The 24911-nt window shown below is 58.3% G+C and overlaps 1 protein-coding gene across 2 annotated transcripts in view; it reads right to left on the reverse strand.

Moving 5' to 3' along the window:
- Positions 1-3435: 3435 nt before the first annotated feature.
- Positions 3436-24911, reverse strand: part of OSBPL5 (oxysterol binding protein like 5) — a 55772-nt gene continuing 34296 nt past the window's right edge. The window contains exons 7-22 of one of the 2 annotated variants that reach the window (XM_075545221.1): positions 24253-24337; positions 22046-22220; positions 21530-21737; positions 20844-21028; positions 20405-20486; positions 19398-19496; positions 18643-18739; positions 15905-16003; positions 8100-8197; positions 7749-7838; positions 7530-7666; positions 7095-7280; positions 6790-6910; positions 5982-6114; positions 5339-5441; positions 3436-4596 (exon numbers count right to left, since the gene is read on the reverse strand). In XM_075545221.1, coding sequence (XP_075401336.1) covers positions 4458-4596; positions 5339-5441; positions 5982-6114; positions 6790-6910; positions 7095-7280; positions 7530-7666; positions 7749-7838; positions 8100-8197; positions 15905-16003; positions 18643-18739; positions 19398-19496; positions 20405-20486; positions 20844-21028; positions 21530-21737; positions 22046-22220; positions 24253-24337 — 2037 coding nt within the window. In that variant the 3' untranslated portion in view covers positions 3436-4457. The remainder of the gene's footprint in view (positions 4597-5338; positions 5442-5981; positions 6115-6789; positions 6911-7094; positions 7281-7529; positions 7667-7748; positions 7839-8099; positions 8198-15904; positions 16004-18642; positions 18740-19397; positions 19497-20404; positions 20487-20843; positions 21029-21529; positions 21738-22045; positions 22221-24252; positions 24338-24911) is intronic. The other variant, XM_075545222.1, reaches the window with a different exon arrangement.

Here is a 24911-nt window from a genome sequence, read left to right on the forward strand (position 1 = left end):
AAACCTGAGTGGAGTTCAGTTTTCTCCCCACAACCGAGTCTCCCTGTGGGTGTGGACACTAGACAGTGGGTGCCCAGCCCCCATGAAGGACCCCGGGTCATTGTGAGGCGCTAAAAGGCCCAGGTCAGGAGGGGCCTTCCCCTTCCACGCATGGAGACTGACCAGGAGGGTTTCCTTGGCCGCGTGGTGACCCCCCAGCAGCTCAAGAACAGCAGGTTCTGGGCCCTGAGGCCAGGCTGCCCTTTGCTGGTTTCAGAGCCCAGGTCCAGGCTGCCCCTGGTCGCAGCTGTGGTGACTGTCCTGATGTGCGGGACCCTCCTCCTCTGTTTGGGAATCGAAGGATGCCGGAGGGGCAGGAGCCCTCATCCCCTGGAAGGTCTGAACACTGTCCTTGGGGCCCTGGGTGGGGTGTGTGGGGGCAGGACTCAGATGAGGAGACCACTTCCAACCATGGGTCTTGACAAAGTCAGTTCATGGAGGAGGAGCATTCAAAGAAGACTCCAAGGGAGTCTCTCCCATGAACCCTTTGGAATTATTGGCCTCATCCTCTGAAAGGTTGGACAGTCCTGGTACCCTAGGTGGGGGTGGGAAGCGGTGAGTGTGTGGGTGTGTGGGGCTCAGCGGGCCTGTGTCACCGGGGGCAGAATGTCCCCCTCCTCAGGGCCCTCCTTGGGGTGTGGCTCCCAGGAGATAAGGTACCCCATCTTACTGGGGAACATATGGACCAGGGAGTTGTGCCCCCCTATGGCATCATGTAACCTGTAGCTGAACCCCCAGCAGGTGAGGCAGGGGCGTGTCCAGGATTACACTGGGGGTCCCTAAGCCCCTCCCACAGGGAGGCTCAGACATGGGCCCAGGTTGAGGAGCCAGGACAGGCTCCCAGTGAGAGCCAGACTCTATGGGCCTGTGGAAGGTTCTGGAAAGTGAGGGTGGGGGCCTCACTGTGAGATTGAGGAGGGTCTTGTGGGGTTCTGTGAGATTACTGCAGGGTGGGGCTATGGGTGGGGACCTGGCTCAGGGTGGAATCTCATACCCCTGTTGGTATCATCCTCTCAGGAAATGCCGACCAGAGGGAGAACTTGGTGAGTGGGGGCTGGCCGGGGCTCTGGACTGCGCTCTCTTTACAGACCCCTCAGGGGGGCCCAGAGTATAAGGTGGGCAGTGGGGGTTGGGTGGAGCCACATCAGCAAGAGGGGACAGGCTGGTGTTGGGTGTCAGCCAGCTGTGCCCCTGGGCTGAGTGGGGGTGTTGACCTGGGGCTGAGGGACCAAGACCCCAACCACAGTGTGGGGATGGAGCCCACATGGCCGTGTGCACAGTCATCTGAGCCTGGTCAGGGCAGAGATGTGAGAGAAACTTTCTTGGGGTCCAGTTCTGTCCCAGGATTGGCCTGTAGGTGCCCTGGGTCCCTGTCCCCAGGCACATGGACACCATGGACTGTCGTCTCTCCTCTCAGACAGTTGGTCTTGTTTTCAAGGGTCGAAGTGCTCAGTGTCCAGTGTGCTGTCCAGCGGGCAGGAAGACACGGAGGCTCCATCCCAGGACCGGCAGCAACACACAGGCCCCACTGTGCACAGTGTCTGCTTGCTGTCTGAGTCCCCTGTCCATCCAGGACCCCCGAGGCTCATGGGGACATCCATGCTCCCCCCACATCATCTTCCCTCCCCCAGGGGGGAAGAGCAGGCTACAGTGAGGCCACCCCTCAGGGCTCTGGAGCAGGTAAGAGGCCAGTCCAGTGTCTGCAGTCAGAGCCCCAACCTCCTGCCCCTGGGGCCCACTGCCGCTGCCCTCTGAGCAGGGGACCTCCTTCCTGGCCTCCACACAGTCTTCCCAAAGTTTGACTTACAACGTGAGCGTCATACAGCCCTTTCTGAGCCAGGAACCACTACCTCAGGCTCTCTCCCTCTGGGCACCCTGGGAGGGCTCTGCTCACACCCCCCCCTTTCAGGGTCTCCAGAAGTCCTGGGCTGGTGGCAGCTTCTGTCCTTTCTTAATCCCTTACCCCCAGGAGAGCCAGCAGTCTGGGGCTGGTGCTTTGTGTGGTCCCAGTGTGATGCCTGCTCACACCAAGGAGGTGACTTTGAGGACAAAGGAATGCCTGAGTCTAGACGTGGTCCTTTCAATCAGTGTGTGTGTGTGTGTGTGTGTGTGTGTGTGTGTGTGTGCGCGCCTGTGTGCGTGTGCGTGTGTGAAAGCGGACACTGAATGAGGAAGACTGAGCAATGAGTGATGCACTTGCGTGACTTGCGCACAGGAACGTGGAAAGGACCGAGGACTTCCAAAAGGACACACGAGTCTGTCTTGCAAGGACCAGTCAGAAGGCTCCCTAGAGACAAGGATGGCCGACGTCGGCTCACACCCTGTGCGCACGTGACTAGGAGAGGGCAGTCCTGGAGAAGGACACCCTGCTCAGGAAAGCGAGGGGCAGCGACAGAGAGGAAGACTCTCAAAGAGCCGGGCTGACCCGGACACTGCAGCAATGGCTCACCTGTCACAGCTGTGAGGATGGGGCAGGGGCAGGGGCAGGGGCAGGGGCAGGCAGTGCTGTGCTGTCCTAGGGGGCATCGCTATGACAATGATACCTAACAACCCCGCACCCCTGACCTCAGCAACCACCCACTCCACGCCCCCCTCTCTCAGGGTGGAGGGCCTGCCTCTGTCCGCTGTAGAGAAAGCACGTGGTGTGTGTGAGCTTCTGCTCCGGGCGGGGGGGAGGGGGGTCGTCATGTGGTTCCACATTGCCCTTCCCCACTCCCTGCTGGCCTTTTATCTTTAGATATTGATTGGAGACACACCGTGCATCTATCCTATATTGTTTCTATGACAGGAAACTCGTTCACACATGTGATGGGGACCACAGACAGTTAGGCTGGACCCCACATTGTGGAAGCAGAATCCCACCCCTGATGACCTCCTCTTCCTGTGATGTTTTGCAGGCCCCAGGAGAGACCCCTGAGTGGATTCCCATCGCTATTCACTCTATCGGGCAGGAGGGAACTGCCCTTGCGGAGTTGGGGAGCTACTTTTTTACTGAGTGGAAACTCCCCAGCAGCCTCAGCCTCAAAAGCTGGGCCTGGTCCCCACAGCCCCCTCCCCTGTGGCTCCCCAAGGGACCCCTCCCAGCCTGTCCATCCCTTTCTCTAAGGCCAGGCCCTCAGCCTCTCCCCTCCCTGTGGGCATAGGCCCTTCCCTTAGCACCTCCCCTCTCCATAAGCCACTCTCCTCTCCATTTCTTAGGCCCTCCCTCAGCTCCTCCCCCTCCAGATCTAGTCCTGAAACCCTGCCTCAGACCCTCCCCCTCTCCAGATTCCCTCTGTGATCTGCCCCAGCACCCCTGCCCGGAGGGTGTACTTGAGTTCCCCAAGAACCCCCAAGGCCTGGGGGTTCCTCAGAAGTCCTTTTCCAGAGTCCCAGAAGATAAAAAACAGAGCAGGCAACATGTGTCTCGGTTTATTTTGTTGTGTGGAATACATGAGTTTCGGGGTATCGGGGTGGATGAGGGAAGACCATGGACCCCAACCAATAGGAAGTGACATCAGTCTCCTTAGAGGCTTGGCCACTGTGCAGCGTGAAGGCTCTGCAGGTGTACACACATGTTCATGTTTGCTCAGGTGCATCACCCATGCACACATCTCCTCACACTCTTCCACATGTACAGTGCCCCCCCCACACTCACACGTGCATATGCACACACATTTCCAAACTCACTCATGCACATGCACACATTCACAGGTGCATATGCACACATGCGCACACACGTACACATGGACACACTCACATGAGCATAAGCACATGTGGACACACACACACGCGCGTTCAGGCAGGGAAGGAGGCCAGGTTGGGAGACTCACAATGCTACGACATTGATGACAAAGGTGTCCGACAGGAAGACAGTGGCCTCCCAGAGTAGACTGTCCTTGAGGCCCCTGGTGACCCCAAGGCACACACATCTGCTTACCCCACCCTCACCTTGGCACATGTCTGCTGTTACCAACGGGCAGGAACAGCCATAGGGTGCGGGGCCCTGCTGGTGCCGACTGGGTCCCCCACCGACTTGGGCCCCATGAAACTCAAGCGCCCTGGGGGTGGGCAGCACCCTCCTCCTGAGCCTCACCTCAGAGGGGAAGCCCAAGCTTCAGGGTGTGTGAGCCTCTGTGCACCCTGGGACCCCGGGTCACTCAAAGCACGCCTGGCACCCAGATGACACTCCTCTGCCCAGGTCCCTGGCAGCCATCATCTTGCCCCAGGGGTGTGGCGCTCACTCTGAGCTGCATTTGGCTTGAGCATTAAGGCTGGGCGGCTGCGACTTTGGGGCTGCCAGTCTCTCCAGGGGGAGCCCAGTGCCATGGGCCCAGTCCATCGGAAGTCCTCTGGCCCACAGGCCTGAACTGGCTGGCGAAAGTGCTGGTGCCTGGGCCAGGTGGGCTGCCAGGTCTGCCAGTGTCACAGCTCAGGCCTCATTTAAGGACGGAGTTGATGAGCAGCTGACAGGCAAGGAGTGCGCAGAGCAGGACCCAGGTGCGTGGGCTCTGCAGGAGGCTGGGGGCTGGCGCGGGTGGGGTCTGCATGGCGCAGGTCAGCATGGCCGCGAGGTGCCTGTGAGACAGGTAGGCTATCTTAGGCACCCCACCGTCCTACTCCCTGGGGTGCCTGACCATGAGCTAGGCACAGAGGGACACCTCAAGGTGATGTGTGGGGGGGGGGGCTACAGGGGCTCCCAGGTTCTTTGTCTACACGGGGCTAGCTCGCCTGACATATCTTCCAGGTGAGGGGAGGCTCAGGGCTTAGTAGATGGCCTCAGTCCCTCCTTGGGGACACTTCTTGGGCACTGGTGACTCCTCTAAACAATGCCCCCCTCAACCCCCAGCTCCTCCCCACGACCTCACCTGGGCTCCCACCACACTGTTCAGCCTGTGGCCCCCATCATCCGTTTCACCTTCAGACTCCACCTTCCCTCCTCTAGACTTCATGGCCACCTCCTCCTGGAAGCCCTCCCTGACCACACTCCACTGCCCAATCACCATCCTGATCATCTGGACAGTCCGTCCTCTTTGGAGCCAAAGCTGGCTGGTACCCTGGGTGCTGGGTATGTCTGTCCCTCTGGGGCCACCATTAGCCCACGCTCAGCCCAGCTCTGTCCCTGAGGCCTAGAGCTTACTTGTTCATCTGCCTCGAAGTCCAGCCTGCACCTAACTGCGCCCTCACTCAAGTGCTGAAGATCTCCCGCTCACTGGGCCCCTGCCCTGGAACCTGGCCCCCAAGTAGAGGCCCTTGGCCTGAAAGTCCAGCACCCGTGTGCTGTGTCCGGCTGGGAGAGGGTCTCAGCCTCCTCGCTCACCTGTGCAGTTCCTGCTGGGCCCCCCGGATGGCCACCACGGCCTCATGCAGTGTCTGCAGCCGTCTGGCCTCCTTCCCACACCGTGCGCACAGGCTCCCGCAACCTGAGACCAGTGGGCATGGGAGTGAGCTGAGGGCCGAGGGCCAGGGGAGGGGGAGCCGCACTGAGGGAAGGGGGCACTCAGGGCAGACAAGGGGCTAGATCACAAGTATGCCCCGCTCCCACTTCTCCCTCTGCCTCCCTGCCAGCTAAAAAAGGTACTTCCCCTGGCAGCAGGGCGGGGTATCGCTAGCCTGGGTGTGGTAATGTATGTGTTGCTGCTATCCACAAGGTCCACTGTTGAAAACCCCCATCTGCTTTCAGGGAGGAAGAGTCTCTACTTCTGTCAAGAGCTACACCTGGGAAACCACAGGGTACTTCTACTCTGTGCTCTAGGGACACTGTGACTTTGGTTTTACCTGGGAGACACCCCCTTCTCACCCTCCCTCATGAGGCTGGGTCCCACAGGGTCTCTGGAGGTGCAAGGGCGAGGCCGAGCGGGGGAGGGACTTCCCAACCACTACACAGCAGGGAAGGGGCATCCCTGGATCTCCCACCCCAGCCATCCCCAACCTTGACTTCCCTCCCAGCCCGCCAGCCTCACCTGGAGGGGAGTCGGAGTCCATGTCCGAGAGCTCCGGGCACGACTCCGGTGTGGAGCCGCTGCTCTCGGGGGTTTGGCTGTGGCTGGACGGCTGGTCGCTGGCCTTGCGGAGTGAGCGGTCGAGGCCAGACCCCTACAGGCAGAGGGCCCTGGTGAACGAGCAGCGCCCCCAACCCCACTCCACATTCCCTTCTGCTTTGGAGGGGCGATAGCACCCAGGGCACCCACTGTGCGCAAGACAATTCTAGAAGGGTCTACATGCAGAGCTGGTCGGGACTGGGCTTCGCCTGGCCGTGCCTGTTTCCTCATTAGTGATGACAAGCTACTGACTTCCCCCGTCCCAGTATGTAGAGAGGGCGTGTGTTAACGCAGAAGGGTGGCAGTGGAGGTGGTCTGGCTGTGAGCTAGTGTGGCAGGGTCCAAGGGCTGGTCCTAATCTCTGGGACCCATGAGTGGAAGAAGCCCCCCATGAGAGTAGAGCGTTTCCTTGCCCGGGCGCGCATGCAGCCCTCGGGTTCCTGGGAATAGTGATCAGTCTGGTTGGCCCTGTGGCCAGGATCCTAGAGGCGCGGCTCAGCTGTGGGCACACACGGCCACTGGTGGCTGCCTCTGGCATGGCCATGGCTCCCAGATCCCAGCGGCCGCCCCGCCCCACACCACCCCAGCCGCCCCCTGGAGTTTGTCCAAGTTGCCTCCCTTTCAACCTCCCACTCCCTCCCGCACCCCAATCTCCCAGGCCCTCTCGGGCAAACCCTAGCCCCTCCCATCCCGGCACGAGGGGCGTGCACTGGCATGCGCAGGGGCTGACCTTGTGCCCCGGCCCAGGGCTGTGCAGGGGGCGGCTCTGGCGCGACCCCCTCCGCAGTGTGTGCAGAACACAGTCCTGCTCAAACTGAGCGACGTCCTTCTCGGGGTCCCAGGGGCTGTGGCTAGAGGCCAGAGGGCGGTGGTCAGCTGAGGCGAGGGACCATCCCTGCTCTCGGCCCCGGAAGCCCCCAGGGGATATCATGGCAGGATCCCTGGTGCTGGCCGGAGGAAGGACCCCTGCCTGGCCGCGCCCCCTCCCTCATCCTCCAGGGCGAGGGGCTGAAGTGGGGGGGGTGCAGAGCTCACTCCTCGTGGAGGTAGCGCCACTCTTGCGTGGCGGGGTCCAGGCAGAAGAGCTGTGGTGTCCAGGGTGCGCAGGCCTGCTGGCGCCTCAGGGCACGCCTCCGCTGTGCTTCCTCCAGGACGAACTTCTCCTGGGTGGCCCTCTGCTGGTCGCCCTCGCTGATGGCCCTGCTGACCTGCAGCCAAAGCCTAGGGCCAGACAGTGGACTAAGATCCGGGCTCAGAGTTCGGGGCTTGGTTGCCACCCCTGACTGAAAGCTCACTACCCCTTTCTATACTGAGCCCTGGTCTGTGGCCGCAGGCTCTGAGACCCTCAGGGGGTCAGTCTGCAGAGCCGGGGCAGTCAGGGCCAAGCCGGCGCCTCTCCAGCCCCATGCTCCCTTGCCGCAGTCCACACCCCATGTCATCTGCCCTGAGGGTCCGATTCTGTGGTCTCACCGCTCAGACTCCAGCTCCGACTGCTCCTCCAGCAGCACCGTGTGGTACGTCAGCCTCTGTGCGCGCACCTCCGCAGTAGGGTTCCAGAAGAGCTCCTGGACCCCGCTGCCCTCCTCCCTGATGAAGACTTCTCGGTCCTGCCAGGAGGTGGCGGGTCAGCAGCGAAGGACCGGCGCTGCAGACCCGGCCCAGTGCCCCGCCCACCCGGGTGTGCCTTACCCAGTGGCCAGAGAGCCTAGCGAGCACCTCCTCTCCTGCGGTGATCTGGCCAGAGATCTGGTTGATGGCCGTGCTGCCCCCAAAGAAAGGCTGCAGGGACACCGGGCTCGTGGTCAGGGGTGTGGCCTCAGGGCAGCATCAGGGAGGGACAGGGAGCAGGGTGAGCCCAGCACAGAGGGCTGGGGCTGGACCCTCAACTCCTTGTGGACTTGCTCACTGGCACAGCAGCTTGTGGTCAAGGTCACCAGGGTTCCTGGCCTTTAAGCCTCTCACCCTAAGCCCCTCCAGTCCTATGTGGAGGCCTTATGTGTGCATCAGGGGGCCCCCTGGGTGAGGGCAGGGCCAGTCTACCTTGAGCTTGAATTCCAGCTCCACTCGGAGGTTGTTCTTGCCACACTCAATGGTCACTTTGCCACCCAGCTCCATGGTCATGGTGCCATAGAGAATGCCTGAAACACAGCCGGGCAGGAGGTCAGGGCTTACCCCCACAGTACTGCTGATCTGTGTCAGAACAGGAGTAGGGTGGGGGCGGGGAGAGGCTGGCAGCTCCGCTCCCCTCACAGTTTCTGCTCAGGCCTCTCTGTGCTTCCAGCTTCTGCAAAGCAGTGTCCACTCTGCTCACCGCCGTGTCCCCAGGACATTTGGCAGCCCCTGCATTCCACACTGGCCCGGGTTCAGCAGACGCTTGCATCCCTACGACGGAGCCCAGGGCCCACCTGCTCAGAACAGCAAGCACGCCATGGTCAGTGGGCACCTGCATCCCCGGGACAGTGCCTGGAGCCCACTGGACTTCAGGTTAAAGACAGCGCCCAGCATCTAGGGGCTCTCCCATGCCCAGAATGGCACTTGGTGTCCAGCAGAGACCTGAGTCTCCAGGATAGTGCCCGGAACCCAGGGGCTACCATGGGCTGAGTGGTGCCGGCATGGTCTTTGAATCAGGGCAGGCTCTTTTCTAATGATGACGGGAAAGTGGAGCCTTCCCTTTCTGGCTGTGAGGCCACTCCTGCTCGAAGACCCCCAGAGAGCTGCGCTAAAAAGGTTCCCATTCAAAAATTGGGGGGAAAATCTATTTGTATAGCAATGGACTAGCAGTCCCCTGCCCCCGACACCTGTTCCCGCCTGGAGAGGCCAGCTGACTGGAGGCACATGTGGGGAAACCAACTTGGGGGAACATGGAGGTGCTCTGGGAGCTACCTTCAGGTGGCAGGGCATCCTCTAAAGCAGAGTGTCCTGAAATAAAATGTAAGGAGGGAATTGTGTGTACGGTATGGCCTCGGTCTCCCTTAAGCGCTATTTTTTTCATAATAATTTTTCTATTTTCATTTTATTTCAGAGCATCATGGGCCACAAAAAATTACCTTGAGGGCCACATGTGGCCCACGGGCTGCCAGTCTGACACCCCTGCTCTAAATCGAGAGAAGGCCCTAGAGAGAAAGTGCTCAGGCCCCCCCCCCCCGCCTGTCGGCAGGTCCCTCCCAGAGGCCAGGGTTGCTGGGCTCTGTGGACCATCGCTTAGGTACTGCTTTGAATGTGGAGCCTGGTCAGGGCCTTACATAACCTTCAGACAGAACTCAATTAAACAGCGACGGACTCCTGACTCCACAGGTCCAGTTTGAAAGGAGGCCGGCACAGGGACCACTGCAGGCAGGCAGGCAGAAATTTGGTGAGACTCTGGGGCAGAAGAAGGTCCTGGTAGGATGGGAGCAGAAGCCAAATTCTTCAAAAACCCCACTTGCTGTGCCGCTGAGACCGGGACTCCAGGGACCAAGGCCCGGGGATATTCTTCAAATCTTAGACCGGACACAGTCTCTGAGGCCACTCTCAAGCGCAAGAAGAGAGTGGCTTCCAAAATAAGGCCTATGGCCCACAAGCAAGTTTTCTCCTGCACAAAGCCGCCTAAAGCTGACCAATCTCAAACACCCCCCTGCTATCCCATTGATTCTGGCTCCCAGGGCAGAATAGCGCTCCTGTGGGAGTCAGAGAAGGCGACTCTTTATGGGAGTAGGAAGCCTCGACTTTCTCCCAAGAAGCAGCTCATGGTTTCGAACTGCTGACCTTTTGTCTTGAAGCCCAATGTGGAACCACGACACCACTAGGGCTCCTACAGCTGAGGAGATCAGGATTCTTCTTTTAAGTGTGAAGACAGTCTACATCAACCTATGAAGGAGATCCCTACCTTGGAATGAGTAAGACCGTCAAAGATACCGATGACACAACGTGCTGTCTAGGGCGAACATCCTAGTCCTCGGGGTGGGACGGGAGGGTGGGGGGGAGACACGGAAAAAATGGGACTGGTGACTTGCTGTCCCGTGGGTTCAGGAGGGCTGATTGTCTGACTCGGCGTGTTGGGATTTTCCATAATAAACGCTTATACCTGTTTCTGTGTCTTTCAAATGCATCGGTGACCATACGGGAAAGTAAGGGCAAGCCCAAGGGAGAAACGCCGAGAAGACACAGCTGCAAACATCCATGAGAAATCAGAACATGGAATGGGTTACATTGAATCTAGGAAACTAGAAGCCATCACAAATGAAGTGGACGGAGACAACGGGCAGTGTAAGATATGAAATAATAATGACCACATATAACCGATCAAGGATTCACGAAGGTGGGAAGGTGGGGGAGGGAGGGGCAAAAAAGAGGAGCTGATACCAAGGGCTCAAGTAGAGAATGTTTTGGAAATGATGATGGCAACATATGTACAAATATGCTTGATACGACTGATGTATGGAATGTTATAAGAGCTGTAGAATGATTTAAAAATATGAAATGGAATGCATAAAGATTGAAATCCCAGGCACAAGTGAGTGGAAATGGGCTGTCATCGACAATAATTGGGTCTGCTCTGCTGGGAAGGACACATTAGAAGGAACGGCATCCCGTTCCTGATTAAAACACCAGCGACGGAATCATATCCCTACAGTTCAACAGCGAGCAGTTGACAGGACTAACTAGTGTTTAAATTTATGCACCGAGCACTAATGCCGCGCTGAGGAAATGAAGACTTTTTTTGTTTTCTTTGCACTGATAGATATTGGCGATTGGAATGTGAAAGTTAGAAACAAAGGCAGATTTCAAATCAAAACCCAACTCACTGTGTGGAAGCTACATAATCTGGTGGCAATTTGAGGATTCAGAGTGTAGGGGTCTAGCCTGTCAATGAGGTCTCTGTATGGCCATGGCCGTCTACTGAGGAGTCTGGGAACTCCTGTCTTCCTCCTTGGAGGTGGGAGACACTCTTTCTCCTCACTCCCTGGGAGACATCGCAGCTGATAAGACCTCTGGAGCCGGAGAAGCCATGTGGAGACCCAGGCCAGTGTGGGTTGCTTATAACACCACCGGATCCACAAGACTTCCCACCCACTGGCCTGTGATCTTCCTGCACTTGGAGTCACCTTCATGTGTGGCATGAGTCTGAAGAGGGCTTTATAGATTGATATTGGACATATGGGCTAATATCAGACTTATGGACTTGATCCAGACTGGGCTGGCATGTTTTCTCAATATTCAACCGCTCTTTCTTGTACACATATGTGTCGCCCTGGGTTTGTTTCTCTCGTCTACCCAGATGAACACACACTGCCATCAAGGCGATGCTGACTCATGGCAACTCTCTAGAACATGGTAGCGCTGCCCCTGTGGGTTTCTGAGAAGGTAACGCTTTACTACAGTAGAGAGCCTCAGTGTCCCTCACGGAGCAACCGGTGGATTTGAACTGCTAACCTCGTGGTTAGTACCAAACCCATGACCTACTACGACATCCCCAGGGCTCTAGCGAAGAAGGCTTAGCAGTTGGAAAATATGGCCTTGGTGATAGAAACAAAGTCAAGGTTAGCACGATAGGCTGTGGCAAGAGCATGAACTCAGGCTGCATAGGTGAGCGTCACCTGGTGGGACACACAGGAATCAAATCAATCACCTACATCTGCAGAGAGAGATGACAGAGGCGCTCAATACCATCAGTCAGAGCGAGGCCAGGGGACTAGTGTGGAGCAGGCCATCAGATGCTCACATGCAAGTTCAGGTTGCAGCTGAAAAAAAATGAAACCAAGTCCACAAGAACCAAAAGAGAACCCTGAGTGTATTCCACCTGCATCCAGAGATCATCCCCAGGAACAGATCTGATGCATCTGGCATCAGCGAGAGAGGGACCAAGGCATGTTGTGAGATGACTTGCGAACACCACACCCAAAGAAACCGAAAAGCCCTTAGAAAGACGGGAAGGACCAACAGGGATGTCCGAAGAGATCTGAACCTTGCTCTTGAGTGCAGCGCGGCTGAAGTGAATGGAAGAAAGAGCGAAGGAGGGGCCCTCAGAAGAGAAGATGTTAAAGAGCAGCTCGAGGCGCGACTCAAGGCTTAGAATGCAGCATATGAAGACTTGAAGGTAGAACACCAAAAGGAAGGACCCACCCTGGGCATTTCTCAAGCTGAAAGACATGAAGAGAAAGTTCAAGCCTAAAAGTGAGAGCTTGTAAGATTCTGTGGGCAAACTCGGGAATGCGGAAAAGCATGCATCACAAAGCACTATCCGATTGTGGCCGTTACCCAGTCTGCTGCCAACGTGAGACTACGGAGAGTGAAGGGGTGGAGTTTAGCCTGTCCATCAGGTCTCAGCCTAATGACCTCATTTGGAGGCGCCATGAAGATAAATAGCCCACTGGAGGCGGGACAGACACACAACTCCTGCTGACAAGACACATGGAACTATGCTAGAGTCCTGGAGCTGGAGGAGCCATGTGGAGACCCCTGCCAGCGCTGAGATGCTTCCATCACCACTGGATCCGTAATACTTTCCACCCACTGGCCTGTGATCTTCCTGCATTCGGCGTTACTGCATGGCTGCATGCGTCTGAAGAGGAATTTATGGATTGGTATCAGACATATGGGCTAATACCGGATTTATGGACTTGATCTGGACTGGGCTGGGATGTTTTCTCAATATGCGATTGCTCTTGTAAATAAAGCTCTTTCTTGTACGCATGTGAGGGTCTCCCTGGGCTTCTTTCTCTAGTCAACCTGATTCACACACCGATGTGCCGTCATTTCAGTTAGCAGCATGTGTTCAAGAGCCAGCGATACTGAAGGACCAGATCCAAGCTGCCCTGCAAAATAGGCCCCAGGAACAGCTGGAATCCCGGTGTAGACGTTTCCAAACACGGGGACAGGTGACCGCTCATCTAGGCCAAGAACTCTGCAAGACAGCTAGCTGGACCACCGACTTAAAGAGCCACGCACGTGCCCCTGCCCTGGTCAGGTGATCACACAGAAGGCCGGAACTGCCGAGCGATTCCAGGGGCTTCACACACGCACGACACTTTGCTGCAGGACATCGCCAGGAGCTGCCGGAAGTTCAAGGCGGATTCCGAAGAGGGTGTAGAAGGAAGGATGTCATCGTTGGTATCGCTACATCTTGGCCGGAAGCAGAGAATGCCAGAAAGATGCTCTTCATTGGCTGTGACTGTGTGAGTCCTAACAAGTGAGGACGACATCGCAGGAATGGGAATCCAGAACACTTAATTATGCTCCCAGGGACCGCCGGTCCATAGGAACACTGCATGGCTGAAAACCAGGAGAGGGTATGTCAGGGCTGTATCCTCTCACCGTACTCATTCGAGAGAAGCCGGGCGCTATGAAGAGGAAGAGGGGTCAGCACGGGAGCGGGTATAAGCAACATCATGAGAGACTGGAAAGAGACGGACGGTGTCAAGGAGCTCGTTTTACTTGGTCCCGCAGCAACATGCGTGGATACGACCGTCAGGAAATTAGAGCAGGGATGGCATGGGCAAATCCACTGTCACCTGTCTGTCATGTGCTCAAAGGAGAAGATGCCGCCTGGAGACCAAGGTGTGCTGACCCAAGTCACAGTGCGCCCCACCGCCTCGCAAGCATGGGAAAGCCGGGCGATGACCGGCGAGGACCTAAGAAGAATCGGTGCTCTGGAATCAGTCAGGTGCTGACGAGGCTATGGAACCGGCCACGGCTGCGGGAAGAGAAGCTTAGAAGTCAGAATGTTGAGACTTTCTTCAGGGGCTTGGAACACGTCGTCCGCAGGAGCCAGTCCCTGGAGAAGGGCATCGTGCTTGGCAAAGTAGAGGGTCAATGCCAGAGAGGAAGGCCTTCCGTGAGCAAGACTGACCCAGTGGCCGCACACTGGACACAGGCATGGGACCGACTGCGAGGCCGGAACGGGGAGGTGCAGTGCTTCTTTCCATGTGTACAAGAGTCGGGAGTGTCTCGACAGCCCCGAGCCAGAGCGACGGGGCTTGACAGGTACAGGCATCTACTTAACGGAGAGTGACTGGGCATTCGTGGAGGAAGGCACTGCTCTGGGCAGCGCGATGCTGGACCCCGCAGATGACCACATGAGAATCATGAGAGAGAGAGACACATGCTCACAACACGTGACGCCATACAAGAGAAAGTTGACACCATGATCAGAGAACAAGGTGTCCACATGAAATAGCAGTCCACTCTGCAGCAGCAGCAGCAGCAGCAGCAGCAGCACTTACCTGCAAAATAAGACACCGCCACCAAACATGCCACCGATGACAAGTTCCGTGCCTCCGTTAACCATCAGACAAATCAGAGAAGGCAAAGAAATAAATGAAAAAACGAGATGGTTTAGCTCACATCTAATTAGAATGGATGCGTGGTCAGAGAGACCCGTCCCTGGAGAAGGACATCGTGCTTGGTAGAGCGGGGGTGGGGGGGGGGCGGGCCCTCGAGGAGATGTGCACACTCCGGGGCTGCCGCCATGGGCTCAGGCACGGGGGCAGTTGGTAATGTGCGGGGGCGTGGTGCCCTGTTGTGCATAGTAGGGTCACTATGGAGAGGACCTGACTTGGCAGCACCTAACACCAACAGCTGGAGTTCTAGAAGAGAGGAATGGAGGAGCCGGGGGCCCAGTAGTGTTTTGTTTTCTTTCAAAGATGAAAATGTTTCTAGACGTGTGGGAAAGTATGGCGGGGCAGCATCTGCGGAAACAATTTGGAGGTCATTCAAAACGACCCAGCAGACCAGCTAACCCAGCAATCAGCTCCATTCTTTTGTTGTTGCAGGTAGACACTCAAGAGGTTTGAAAGCCGGGACGCAAACAGATGCTTGTTCCCTGGTGTTCACAGCAGTGTTCGTCACGGGCCCCAAGAAGGGGACACGCCTCACGCGCCCACCAGCAGATGACTGGACACAAGGTGGCCGGGCTGCCCCATGGAGCAAGACATAACAAGGAACAGTGCCCGACACTGGCTGCCACCTGGATGGACCTTGAAACCACGAGGCTGAGGGAACTGCGCCTAACACAGAAGGACCAGTGTGGTCTGCTCCCAGGCAGCAGCCCCGAGACAGGAAATCTCTAGAAGATGCAAGCGCACAGAGACTGCTGGGGACCACAGGCTGGAGGGGGAGGGGTGGGGAAGGAAGAGCCGGTCTTCTCCAGTGAAGAGCTACAGTGATGGAAACCCACAGGGGCAGTTCTTCTCCGTCGGGCAGGTTGTTAAGAGACGGTGCCAACTCCATGGTGGAGGGGGTGTTTTGGGGAAGGGGGAGAAGGGAGTGGAGAGCTACTGCTTAGTGGGTGCAGAGCTTCTCTTTGGGCAATGAAGTTTTGGAAAATCCAGTGGTGGTGGTTGTACAACCCCGTGGATATAGTCATCGCCCTTCACAATGGCTAAAGTGGCAGATTCCATAGCTTTTGTTACAATTAAAAACAAAACAAAAACAGACCAGTAGAGAAGGGTCCCCCCCCCCCAATTTGTTTCCCATGCTTAATAAAAGTCCTAAAGTTCCTGATTCGAAAGGTCTAAAAGGAAGCCAATGCAGACAATGGAAGAGGCGCGAGACGTGGGGAGCACCAGAGACAAAGAGAAGAGGGTAACCGCTGCTACGAGACAGGCAGATCCCCCACCCCAGAGACAGGGGATTGGGGAGACCTCCATCCCAGGGGAGTAGTAAGAATATCTTCAAAGAAAGTAGAAAATGCAGTCCCCCTGGAGTTACCTACCCAGCTAAAATATCATCAAATCCAGTCCGTGGAAGTCAAGTTCTCCCAACGATCCCACACCACAGGAGTTCACTTCCTTCAACATGCTCACTGAGGACGGGCCTTGGGCTCAGCCCTCCAGAGAGAGAGAGATCAGCCCAGTCCCGCCTCTCACCTTTGCAGTGGGCGTAGGGCATGGTGAAGGTGTAGTCCTCCGCCCGGTTCAGGAAGGTGAGCGTGGCTTTGCCGTCCAGCAGAGCAGACAGTGAGTTCCCTGCAGAGCAAAGGGACAGTGAGTCCAGCGAGTGGAGACAAACTTTGGGGGCCTGGTGGGGGAGGAGGCACCATCACAATCACAGGCTCTGGGCTCTCTTCCACTAAGGGGTCCTAGCGTCTGTGAGTGAGCTCGTCTCTTAACCTCTCTGAGGTTCTGGTTCCCTAAGATCCCTGTCCAGTGCTGACGGTCATCTGTCCCGGATGAGTTATTTAACTGGCCAATGTTTAGACACCTCTGTAAGTGCTCTCTGCTCCATTGAAGGGTGACCGTCTCAGAAACCCACACAGACAGTTCAATCTAGTCCTCCAGGGTGGCTCTGAGTCGATGGCAGTGAGCCCAGAGGTCACCTGCTCAAACCCACCAGCTGCTGCACAGGAGAAAGAGGTGGCTGCAGGCGTCCATGAAGACCATGCACAGCCTGGACGCAGCTATGCTCCATCCTCTCGGATCACCAGGACTCAGAACCAGCTTGGCAGCAGCAAGCTGGATCATGGGTGAGGAGCTCAAAAATCAAAACCCACTGCCACAGTCAACTCCAGCCCTGAGCAATCCTCCTAGATAGGGTTCCAGGACTGTACGTCTTCATGGAGCTGCCACCTGCCTCCACCTCCCTCTGAGTGGGAGCTGCCACCTGCACCTGTCTCCCTCTGAGTGGGAGCTGACACCTGCACCTGTCTCCCTCTAAGTGGGAGCTGACACCTGCCTCCGACTCCCTGAGTGGGAGCTGATACCTGCCTCTGCCTCCCTCTGATAGGGAGCTGACACCTGCCCCTGTCTCCCTCTGAGTGGGAGCTGACACCTGCCTCCACCTCCCTCTGAGTGGGAGCTGACACCTGCACCTGCCTCCCTCTGAGTGGGAGCTGACACCTGCCCCGGTCTCCTTCTGAGTAGGAGCTGACACCTGCCTCCACCTCCCTCTGAGTGGGAGCTGACACCTGCCCCTGTCTCCCTCTGAGTGGGAGCTGACACCTGCCCCTGTCTCCCTCTGAGTAGGAGCTGACACCTGCCTCCGCCTCCCTCTGAGTGGGAGCTGACACCTGCCCCTGTCTCCCTCTGAGTGGGGGCTGACACCTGCCTCCGCCTCCCTCTGAGTGGCTGCTGGGTTTGGACTGTGGAGCCTGTTGGTAGCAGTCCAATGCTTACCAAACAGTGCCCCCAGGGTAGAGGGGGTGAAATCTGCCCCAATAAACTCAAGCAAAAACAACAGGATGGCGGAGCTGGCGCAGGGCTGGGCAGTGTTTTGTGCTGCGGTATCTAAGGGCGCTGTATGCTGGCAGTGACGGCGGTGGGAAGAGGGTGCTGACCCGAGCATTGGTTTCCGAGAGCAGGAGCCACAAGGCTTCCTCCTCTTGAACACCCAAAGATGGCCATGTCTGCAGAGATGGCCAGCACATACCTGCCTGTAAGTGAACCCGGGTCCTGAGCACCTTGGCTGCCCAGTTGTAGGGCAGGGCTGATGCACAGAACTTTCTGTGATGGTGCAGGGGTCCCTGGCTCTGCTGGTCCAGACGGGGGTGGAGGAGGGTCACCCGTGGGCTGGAATCTGGGTGCCCCTGACTTGTGATGTTTAGTACCATGTGTTTACTTGGCTAGGCCTGATGCGATCTTATTCCCGGTCTTGGGCTACTATCCATGTGGCACCGTGGGCTGGGCATTGAGCTGGGCGCCACTAGGTCAGCAGCTGGAAAGCACCAGCCACTCCGTGGGGAGAAAGATGGGGCCGCCTGCTCTGGGGAAGAGTTACAGCCTCACCCACCCCAGGGAGCATTCTGCTCTGCCCTGCACAAGCCGGCCTGAGGGCTCTGGTTGGGTTGGTTTCTCTAATCCTCTATTTTCCATGCGGTCTGTATTCACCTGTATATGTTGACCAGGCAGGGGTGGGGAAAATCTAACGTGTAAGCTACATGATGGTGGGATCTACTGGACCTGTGAGGAGGCCTGGTGCTGCTGTCAGTTAAGCACTGGACCGCTAACTGGATGGCAAAGTTGGGGTGAAGCCCACTGGCTGCTCCCCGGGAGAAAGACGAGGCTGTGTGCCCCATCAAGATCTACAGTCTTAAAAAAAAAAAAAAAAAAAAGATCTACAGTCTTAGTGTCCTGATATTGGGCCTCTATTAGTAGGACCGGACTCGACGGCAGTGGGATTTTTTGTTTTGACCCAAATTCTCCTTGAGTCAGCCCACTGCCCGCTCTGCAAGCTCTCCTCGCTCTGGGCCCTGCATGCATGCCCATGCCATCTGACCTCTGGTTCTCAGGGCTGAGCCAGCAGCTTGTCATCTGACCTGTGGACTCTGGGCTTCACCAACGTCAGAAGCACCCTAAGCCCGCCTGCTGATCGAGAGTCTACCAGTCCCTGAACAGTCTGGAGTCAGGAGATGCCACCAGCCACGCCTGTCAGTCTCCACAACTGCATGAGCCATTTTCTTGAATTAAATGGTCATCTATTCATCTCTCCGTCCATCTGTCTGTTTGTCTTCCTGCCTGCCTGCCTGCCTGGGGTCTTCAAAACGTTTGTGGAAAACTGGAATGAAAAGCTAATGGCCACCGCTCAAGATGGCCTTCTCTCTGCCTCCCCTGCCCCCCCTTCTTCCTAGTGCCACCCTCTGCCCCCACTCCTGCCGCCCTGCCCCGCTCACCGTAGAACCTGGACCTGGCAGTGATGGTCCCGCTGATGCAGAAGCCATCTTTGCGATTGCTGACGTGGAAGGCAGACACAGGTGGGCGGTGGGAGACCTGGGGAGGAGTAGCACGTGAGGGCTTGGTTTCCCCAGGAGAACCTCCTGCCCCCACAGCCACCAGGCCAGACTTCCTGCTGTTGCCCAGGGGAGGAAGAGCCCCTTGGGAGTACTCTGGGGAAATGGGGAGCTTCCCTGCCTTGGAGGTGCACTTGGTAAGCATGTTTGACTGGTGCACTTGGTAAGCATGTTTGACTGGTGCACTTGGTAAGCATGTTTGACTGGTGGTGCACTTGGTAAGCATGTTTGAGGGTGCACTTGTTTGACTGGTGCACTTGTAAGCATGTTTGACTGGTGCACTTGGTAAGCATGTTTGACTGGTGGCTGGAGTCCACCCACAGGCGCCTTAGAGGAAAGGCCCGGCCACAAGCCCTGGCACTGACAACCCGTGGAGCACAGCCAAGATCGGTCTCCTCCCCCCACAGACAAGTCCTGACCCTCAGAGGTGCTGCTGTGTCTGCAACCAGCCCTTCCGGTCAGTGTCTCCCGCGAGGGGCTGGGCAGGCAGTGCAGCATTCCGACGGGCATCTGGGGCGAGACCTCACCTGCACTCTGAATTGGGCACCCAGTCAGTTCTGTGTGTGTGTGGGGGGGTCTTCCCTCTGCAAGCCCAGCCCACCACCTGGACACGCACGCAGCGGGGTGTCCGGTCTCACCTGCTCAGCGATGTAGAAGGTGTGGCTGTTGGTGTGCGGGTGGAACCAGCGGCAGCGGAAGACTTCCCCGAGGATGGGGTTGTAGGGTTTCTTGATCCCCTAGGACAGGGACAGGGAGGCTGTGGGGCTTCTGAGGGGCGCCCTGCAGGTAGGGGGCTGCCCCAGCCTGAGGCCTACAGTGTCTCATTGGCTTCAGAGTGGTGACAGTGTGTTGAGGGCCACGCTCCGGTCCTGCCCACTACTCTGCTCCCAGGGAGAAGGCCGACCCATGCCCTCTGGATTTCAGACCCCCAAATAAAACCCCAAACCTGGCCAGCCTGCCTCTCTGATGGCCCCTCCTCCCTCTCAGTTCCAGGAGAGCTCTCTGATCCCCATGGTCCCCCCAGTCTCCACAAGGGAAGGGTCTCCTCTGCACATGGACCCTGCTCTATAGGGACCTTATGCCACCCCTGGGCCCCATTCTGTGTATGTGTACATGCTGTGTGCCTGCATGTGTGTATCCTGTGGTCTGCTAGGTACAAGGTCAGCAGTTTGAAACCACCCTCTACCCTGGAAGAAAGATGAGGCCTTAGAGCTTCTGAAAGCCACGGGGTTGTTCTGCCCTGTCCTGCAGGGGCGCTGTGAGCTGGCATTGACTCCACAGCAGGGAGGCTGCTTTCCCTCCCTGCACCTCAGTTTCCCCTCCCACACCATTAGGAGTCAGAGCCAGAATGACTGTCTGCACACTCGGCCCTGGGCTCCAGGGTTCTCGGTCAGCGGTGGGCAGAGCTCAGCCCTCTCTTCCCCACACCCAGTCTGCGCCTGGTGTTCTAAGCACAAGCCATGCACAGGGGTCCCAGAGCCTCCTCCAGCCCAGCACCTCAGCCCCTTCCTGGCACCGCAAGGGTCTCTGCTCTGGGGGAGACCCAGGACCCCTGGTGGATCCTGGTCTGTGCTGGGGAAGTCAGGGCCTGGAGCCATCTTGGGGGTGGGGTGTGGGCAGGAAGGTGTCCAGGGCAGCAGCTCACCTTGGGTTTCTTGTAGAAGCCAGACAGGTACCAGCGCAGCACCTGCTTGATGCGGCTGTAGGCGCTGTCCTCCAGTGCAGCCCTGTGACAGGAGGGACTGCTGAGCGCCCCCTCCCATGCACCACACACCATTGCACACCACCCTCATCATGGGAAGCCCTGCAGCGGAGGTGGGTCTCCCAGCCCCCACCGCCTCCACAGAGAAGCACCGCACTCCCCAGCCCCCTGCCCTGTGCTCGGGGCCTAGGAGTAAGGTGAGGGTGGCCCTCCCTCCATGCCCACCCAACCCTCTTCCCCAGCAGCCTGGGCCTCAGGGGTGTGGGGTTCTGGGGAGCCTGGGGAAAGAGGGGGTTCCAGGAGCCAGGGGAGGGAGGGGGTTCCAGGAAGCCTGGGGAGGAAGGGGTCCCGGGTGCCAAGGGGCACGGTGGGCGGCACGCACCGGGACAGCAGGTCGGCATGGGCGCAGTGGTCAGCCAGCTTGCTGAGGAAGGAGCGGGGCTCCAGCATGACCGTGGGCAGCACAACTTGCGACAGGTCCAGGCCCGGGCGCAGTCCCCACAGGAGTCCCCACAGCAGCCCGCGGCGCTCCTGGGACATCACCTCCACCTGCGCCCTTGTGCCCAGCTGTGTGTGTGTGTGTGGGCAGGGGGTGACGGGGTCAGGGTGGGGCTGTGCCCTGACACCCCCAGGTGCACCCTGGGACCCCTCCACCTGTGCCCTCTGCTCCCTCCTGGGCCCCTGCACCCCCCTCCCCCATGCTGTCTAGGCCATGAGTCCCCCACTCCACACTCTGCCCTGCGGCCTCACTGTCCAATGTCCCCCTAACCTGCCCCGATGGCCTTCTGTGTGTCTGTGTCCAAGGCCTGTTCCTGTGGGGACAGGACAGCAGTCCTGGATGTCCCAGGACCAGAGTCCACCCCCCTTGAAGCCAAGCTACTTGCCCACCTAGCCCCCACCCCCAGCTCATTTGGGAAGAGGAATCAAGCCCCCCAGCTATGCCTGAGTCCTTTGCTGGGCTGGGCAGGTATAGGGTTGGGGTCAGGGTTAGGGTGCGAACTAGGGGCATGCAGACCCTCAGGCCCATCCTGCCAGTGTGGGAAGGGGCAGGGCCCAGCCAGCCCTCACCTCGCCCAGCTCCTGGGGAGCCTGCTCCACATACGTGGTGCCCCTCCTCACTGGGCTGCCCCCGTGCTCCGAGGGCTCACTGCCACTCTCCGCCGTAGGCCGGCCGTGCTCCTGCGCCTCGTTGTCCGACTCCCCAGCCTTCTCCTTCTCCAACTTGTCAGAAGCTGTGTCCTTCTCCAGGGGACTGGTCAGCGGGGACCCGCTCAGCCTGGAGTGGGAGGGAAGACTGATGACTCCACCAGGTTGGGGGGATGCCCTGTCCACCCAGCACCACAGTCAGGGCCCCCCAACTGCTGGTACCCATCCCTGAATGGCCGCCACTCCACACCCCAAGCTGCCGCTCATCTAAGCGGTGGGAAGCGGGAGGCGTGGTCAGCTGTGGGCAGAAAGGTCAGTGCCCCTCCTCCTGGTGGGAGGTTTGGGGGACAGCACCCATGCCTCAATGTGCAAGCCCCCTCTCCAAACACAGGGGTGCCAGGCAGCCTCCCCCATCCCCCGCCCTGCCCATCCACTCACGGGAACAGGTCCTGGTCGGTGTGGACGTCAGCGGAGCCGGGCAGCCTGCAGAACGCTGAAGGAGACGTGTCTGGTGAAGAGCCGGGCTCCCCGTCGCAGCTCTGTGTCCGGCTGCCCAGGCGCAGGAGGCTGGAGCAGCACAGGGCCAGCTCCAGGGCATCCAGCCAGCAGCGGCCTGGGGAGGGACAGCCTGTCAGCCCCTTCGGCCCCTACACTGGCAGGGACTCTGGGCGCTCCTTTTCTGAGCTATAAAGTCACAATCTGCTGTTCTCCCAGGGCACAGGGTTCAGAAGGGGGCATGGGTAGGGTAGTACTGGGCACAAGGACCCATCCTGACCATTACTGCTGGCTTGGGGCGGGGTGGGGAGGGGCACCTGGGATGGAAACGCTGGTTTATGACCATCACATCAGGACATGCATGTCATCCTGGTGCCAGGATTCTAGCCCAATCCAGTCACCACCCCTCCTCCAAGATGTCCACTCTGATATGTACACATCAGGGGGCTGATCACCCCCAATCCACATAAATCAGGGCCCCAGTGGCTGCTCCGTGTCCTTGGTCAGGTCCCCAGGCTGGTGGTGGCCAGCGGTCAAGTCAAAGTGCACCCTGCCCCACTCCAGGTCTGTTTGGACTCCTGGCAGGTGGGAGCCCATCACTGGCTCTCCTAGGAGGCTCCTGCTTCCAGGGCTGAGCGCAGCCAGCTGCAGTCATAGAACGCAGCCACTAGAGGGCACTGTGGGACAGGGCAAGCTGGTAACACCAAGGGGCAAGTCAATTGCAGTAACATTGTTGCAAACTGCCGTTCTGCTACTTTGTATCTACCGGCAATGGTGTGTATTGGGAAGTGGGTGGGTGTCGTGGAATCTGGCTTTATGTCCAGGCTCTAGTCTAGCACGTTCTTGCTGGCACCTTGACCTATGCCTCCCTTTCCTCATCCGACCAACGTGGGTGTGGTACAGTGCGGCCTGGCACTTTGGCAGCTATGAGTCTGTTGCGGTGGAATCACCGATCAATTCCAAATGATGGCCACCCCAGGTGTGGCCAAGGAGAATTGCCTGCAGGGTTTCCTCAGCTGTCACATTTTGAGCAGCAGATCTCCAGGCCTTGCTTCTGCAGCTCAGTTGTGGGAGGGTGAACCACCAACCCTCTGGTTAGCAGCTACCGACGGCACACAGGGTGTGACACACACCGGTGACCCCCTGGTACACATACTGCAGAGCAGACCCCTTGCCCAGCCTCACGCTGTCCTCTCCGTTGTTGGCAGAGCTTTGTGTTTGAGCCCACTGAGGCTTCGGAGGTTGATTGCTACTGTTCAGTGCCAGCAGTCCGGTTTCCGCTCACAGCCATCCTCCGTGAAAGGAACAGCGCACAATCCGGCACCGCCGTCCTCACAATCGTTCTTCCGTCTGAGCCCATGGCTCAGCCACTGTGTCCGTCCATCTCGTTGAGGCCGTTCCTCTATTTTGCTGCCCTTCCACTTTGCCGAGCCTGATGCCCTTCCCCGGGGACGGGTCTCTCCTGACCACATGTCCACAGTCCGTGAGACCAAGTCTCCCCATCCTTGCTTCTGAGGAGCCTTCTGGCTGAACTTCTTTCAGGACAGATGTTTGCCCCTTGGCTGTCTCTGGGACGTTCAGAATTCACCACAGTTCAAATTCTCCTTCGGGCTTCCTTAGTTGGTGTCCAACTTTCACGTGCATATGAGCCGACTGCGAACACCACGGCTTCCTATAAGCTCACTGGATTCTCGTGACGATTGAGGAAGCAAAACTGAAAAACCAGACTCACCCCCACGGGGTTGATTCCTACTCGCAGTGACCCTCGAGGACGGAGCAAACTGCCCCTGTTGGGTCCCAGGCCTCCATCTCGGTAGACACAGGCTATCTCATCTTTCTCCTGTGGAGCAGCTGGGGGTTCAAACCACTGACTTGTGAATTGGCAGTGGTGTACTTAACCACCAGGGATCCCCTATTCTCAGGGAGACAGACCCCCCCTCCCTAATTAGTCTCATTTGTCTCATGGGGAAACTGAGGCCCTGAGGAGAGGGGTACCAGAAAGCAGCAGCCTGCCTGGTCCGCACTGGACTTGTCCTGTGGCTTCCAGCCCCCCCACCCTTGGATGGTGGCACCAGAGCCCGTGTCTGTGGCTCCCCGGGTCTCACACCCAGCCTCGGACCCTCAGGGCCCCCGCTCCAGGCAGGACTCACCATCGGACTCGGAGGCCGCCCTGAAGATCAGGTAGCTGCTGGGGAAGGGCTGTGTGATGCACCCCATGCTCTCGCCTTTGGGGCCCTGCAGGGGCGGAGAGGGGCATCAGTGGGGGGCCCAAGGAAGCTGGACACACTGCCATGCGGACCCCCACTGATACCCAGGATTGGGTCAGGCCTCGTGGAGGCTGACAGAAGTGGTGACACCGCCTGTCTCAGGCCTCTGCTCTCCACTCTGAGCCCCCGGCTGTGAGGTTGGGAAACATCCCCAGCAGGGCAGTCCCAGCGGCAGCTCAGAGAGCTCACCGCACAGTTTCTTTTGCTGTCAGTCTGTCCTGGGCAGTGTCCGGGACACAGTTGATCAAACTGGAAAAGTGATGTATTTTTCTGAAATCCAGGTTTAACGGTGCCCCTTGGCTTGGGTCTGGTACCTGCATCCCGCTGAGTCTGGGACTAGGCAGCCCCAGCTGTGAGGGTGCCACAGGCTGGGGGCAGGCGGGCAGCATCTCTGTCACATGCTCAGCTGGTGTGTGTGTGGGGGGGATTTACCTGGATGCTAGTGGGTCACCTGCTCCGAGGGCCCACAAGGAGGGCCCCTGACCATATCTGGCCTAGGGCCATATTTTGAGGTCCACAGGGGTTGAGAGGTAGGTCCCTGC

This window comes from Tenrec ecaudatus, chromosome 4 (genome assembly GCF_050624435.1).
Source record: "Tenrec ecaudatus isolate mTenEca1 chromosome 4, mTenEca1.hap1, whole genome shotgun sequence".
Taxonomy (NCBI): domain Eukaryota; kingdom Metazoa; phylum Chordata; class Mammalia; order Afrosoricida; family Tenrecidae; genus Tenrec; species Tenrec ecaudatus.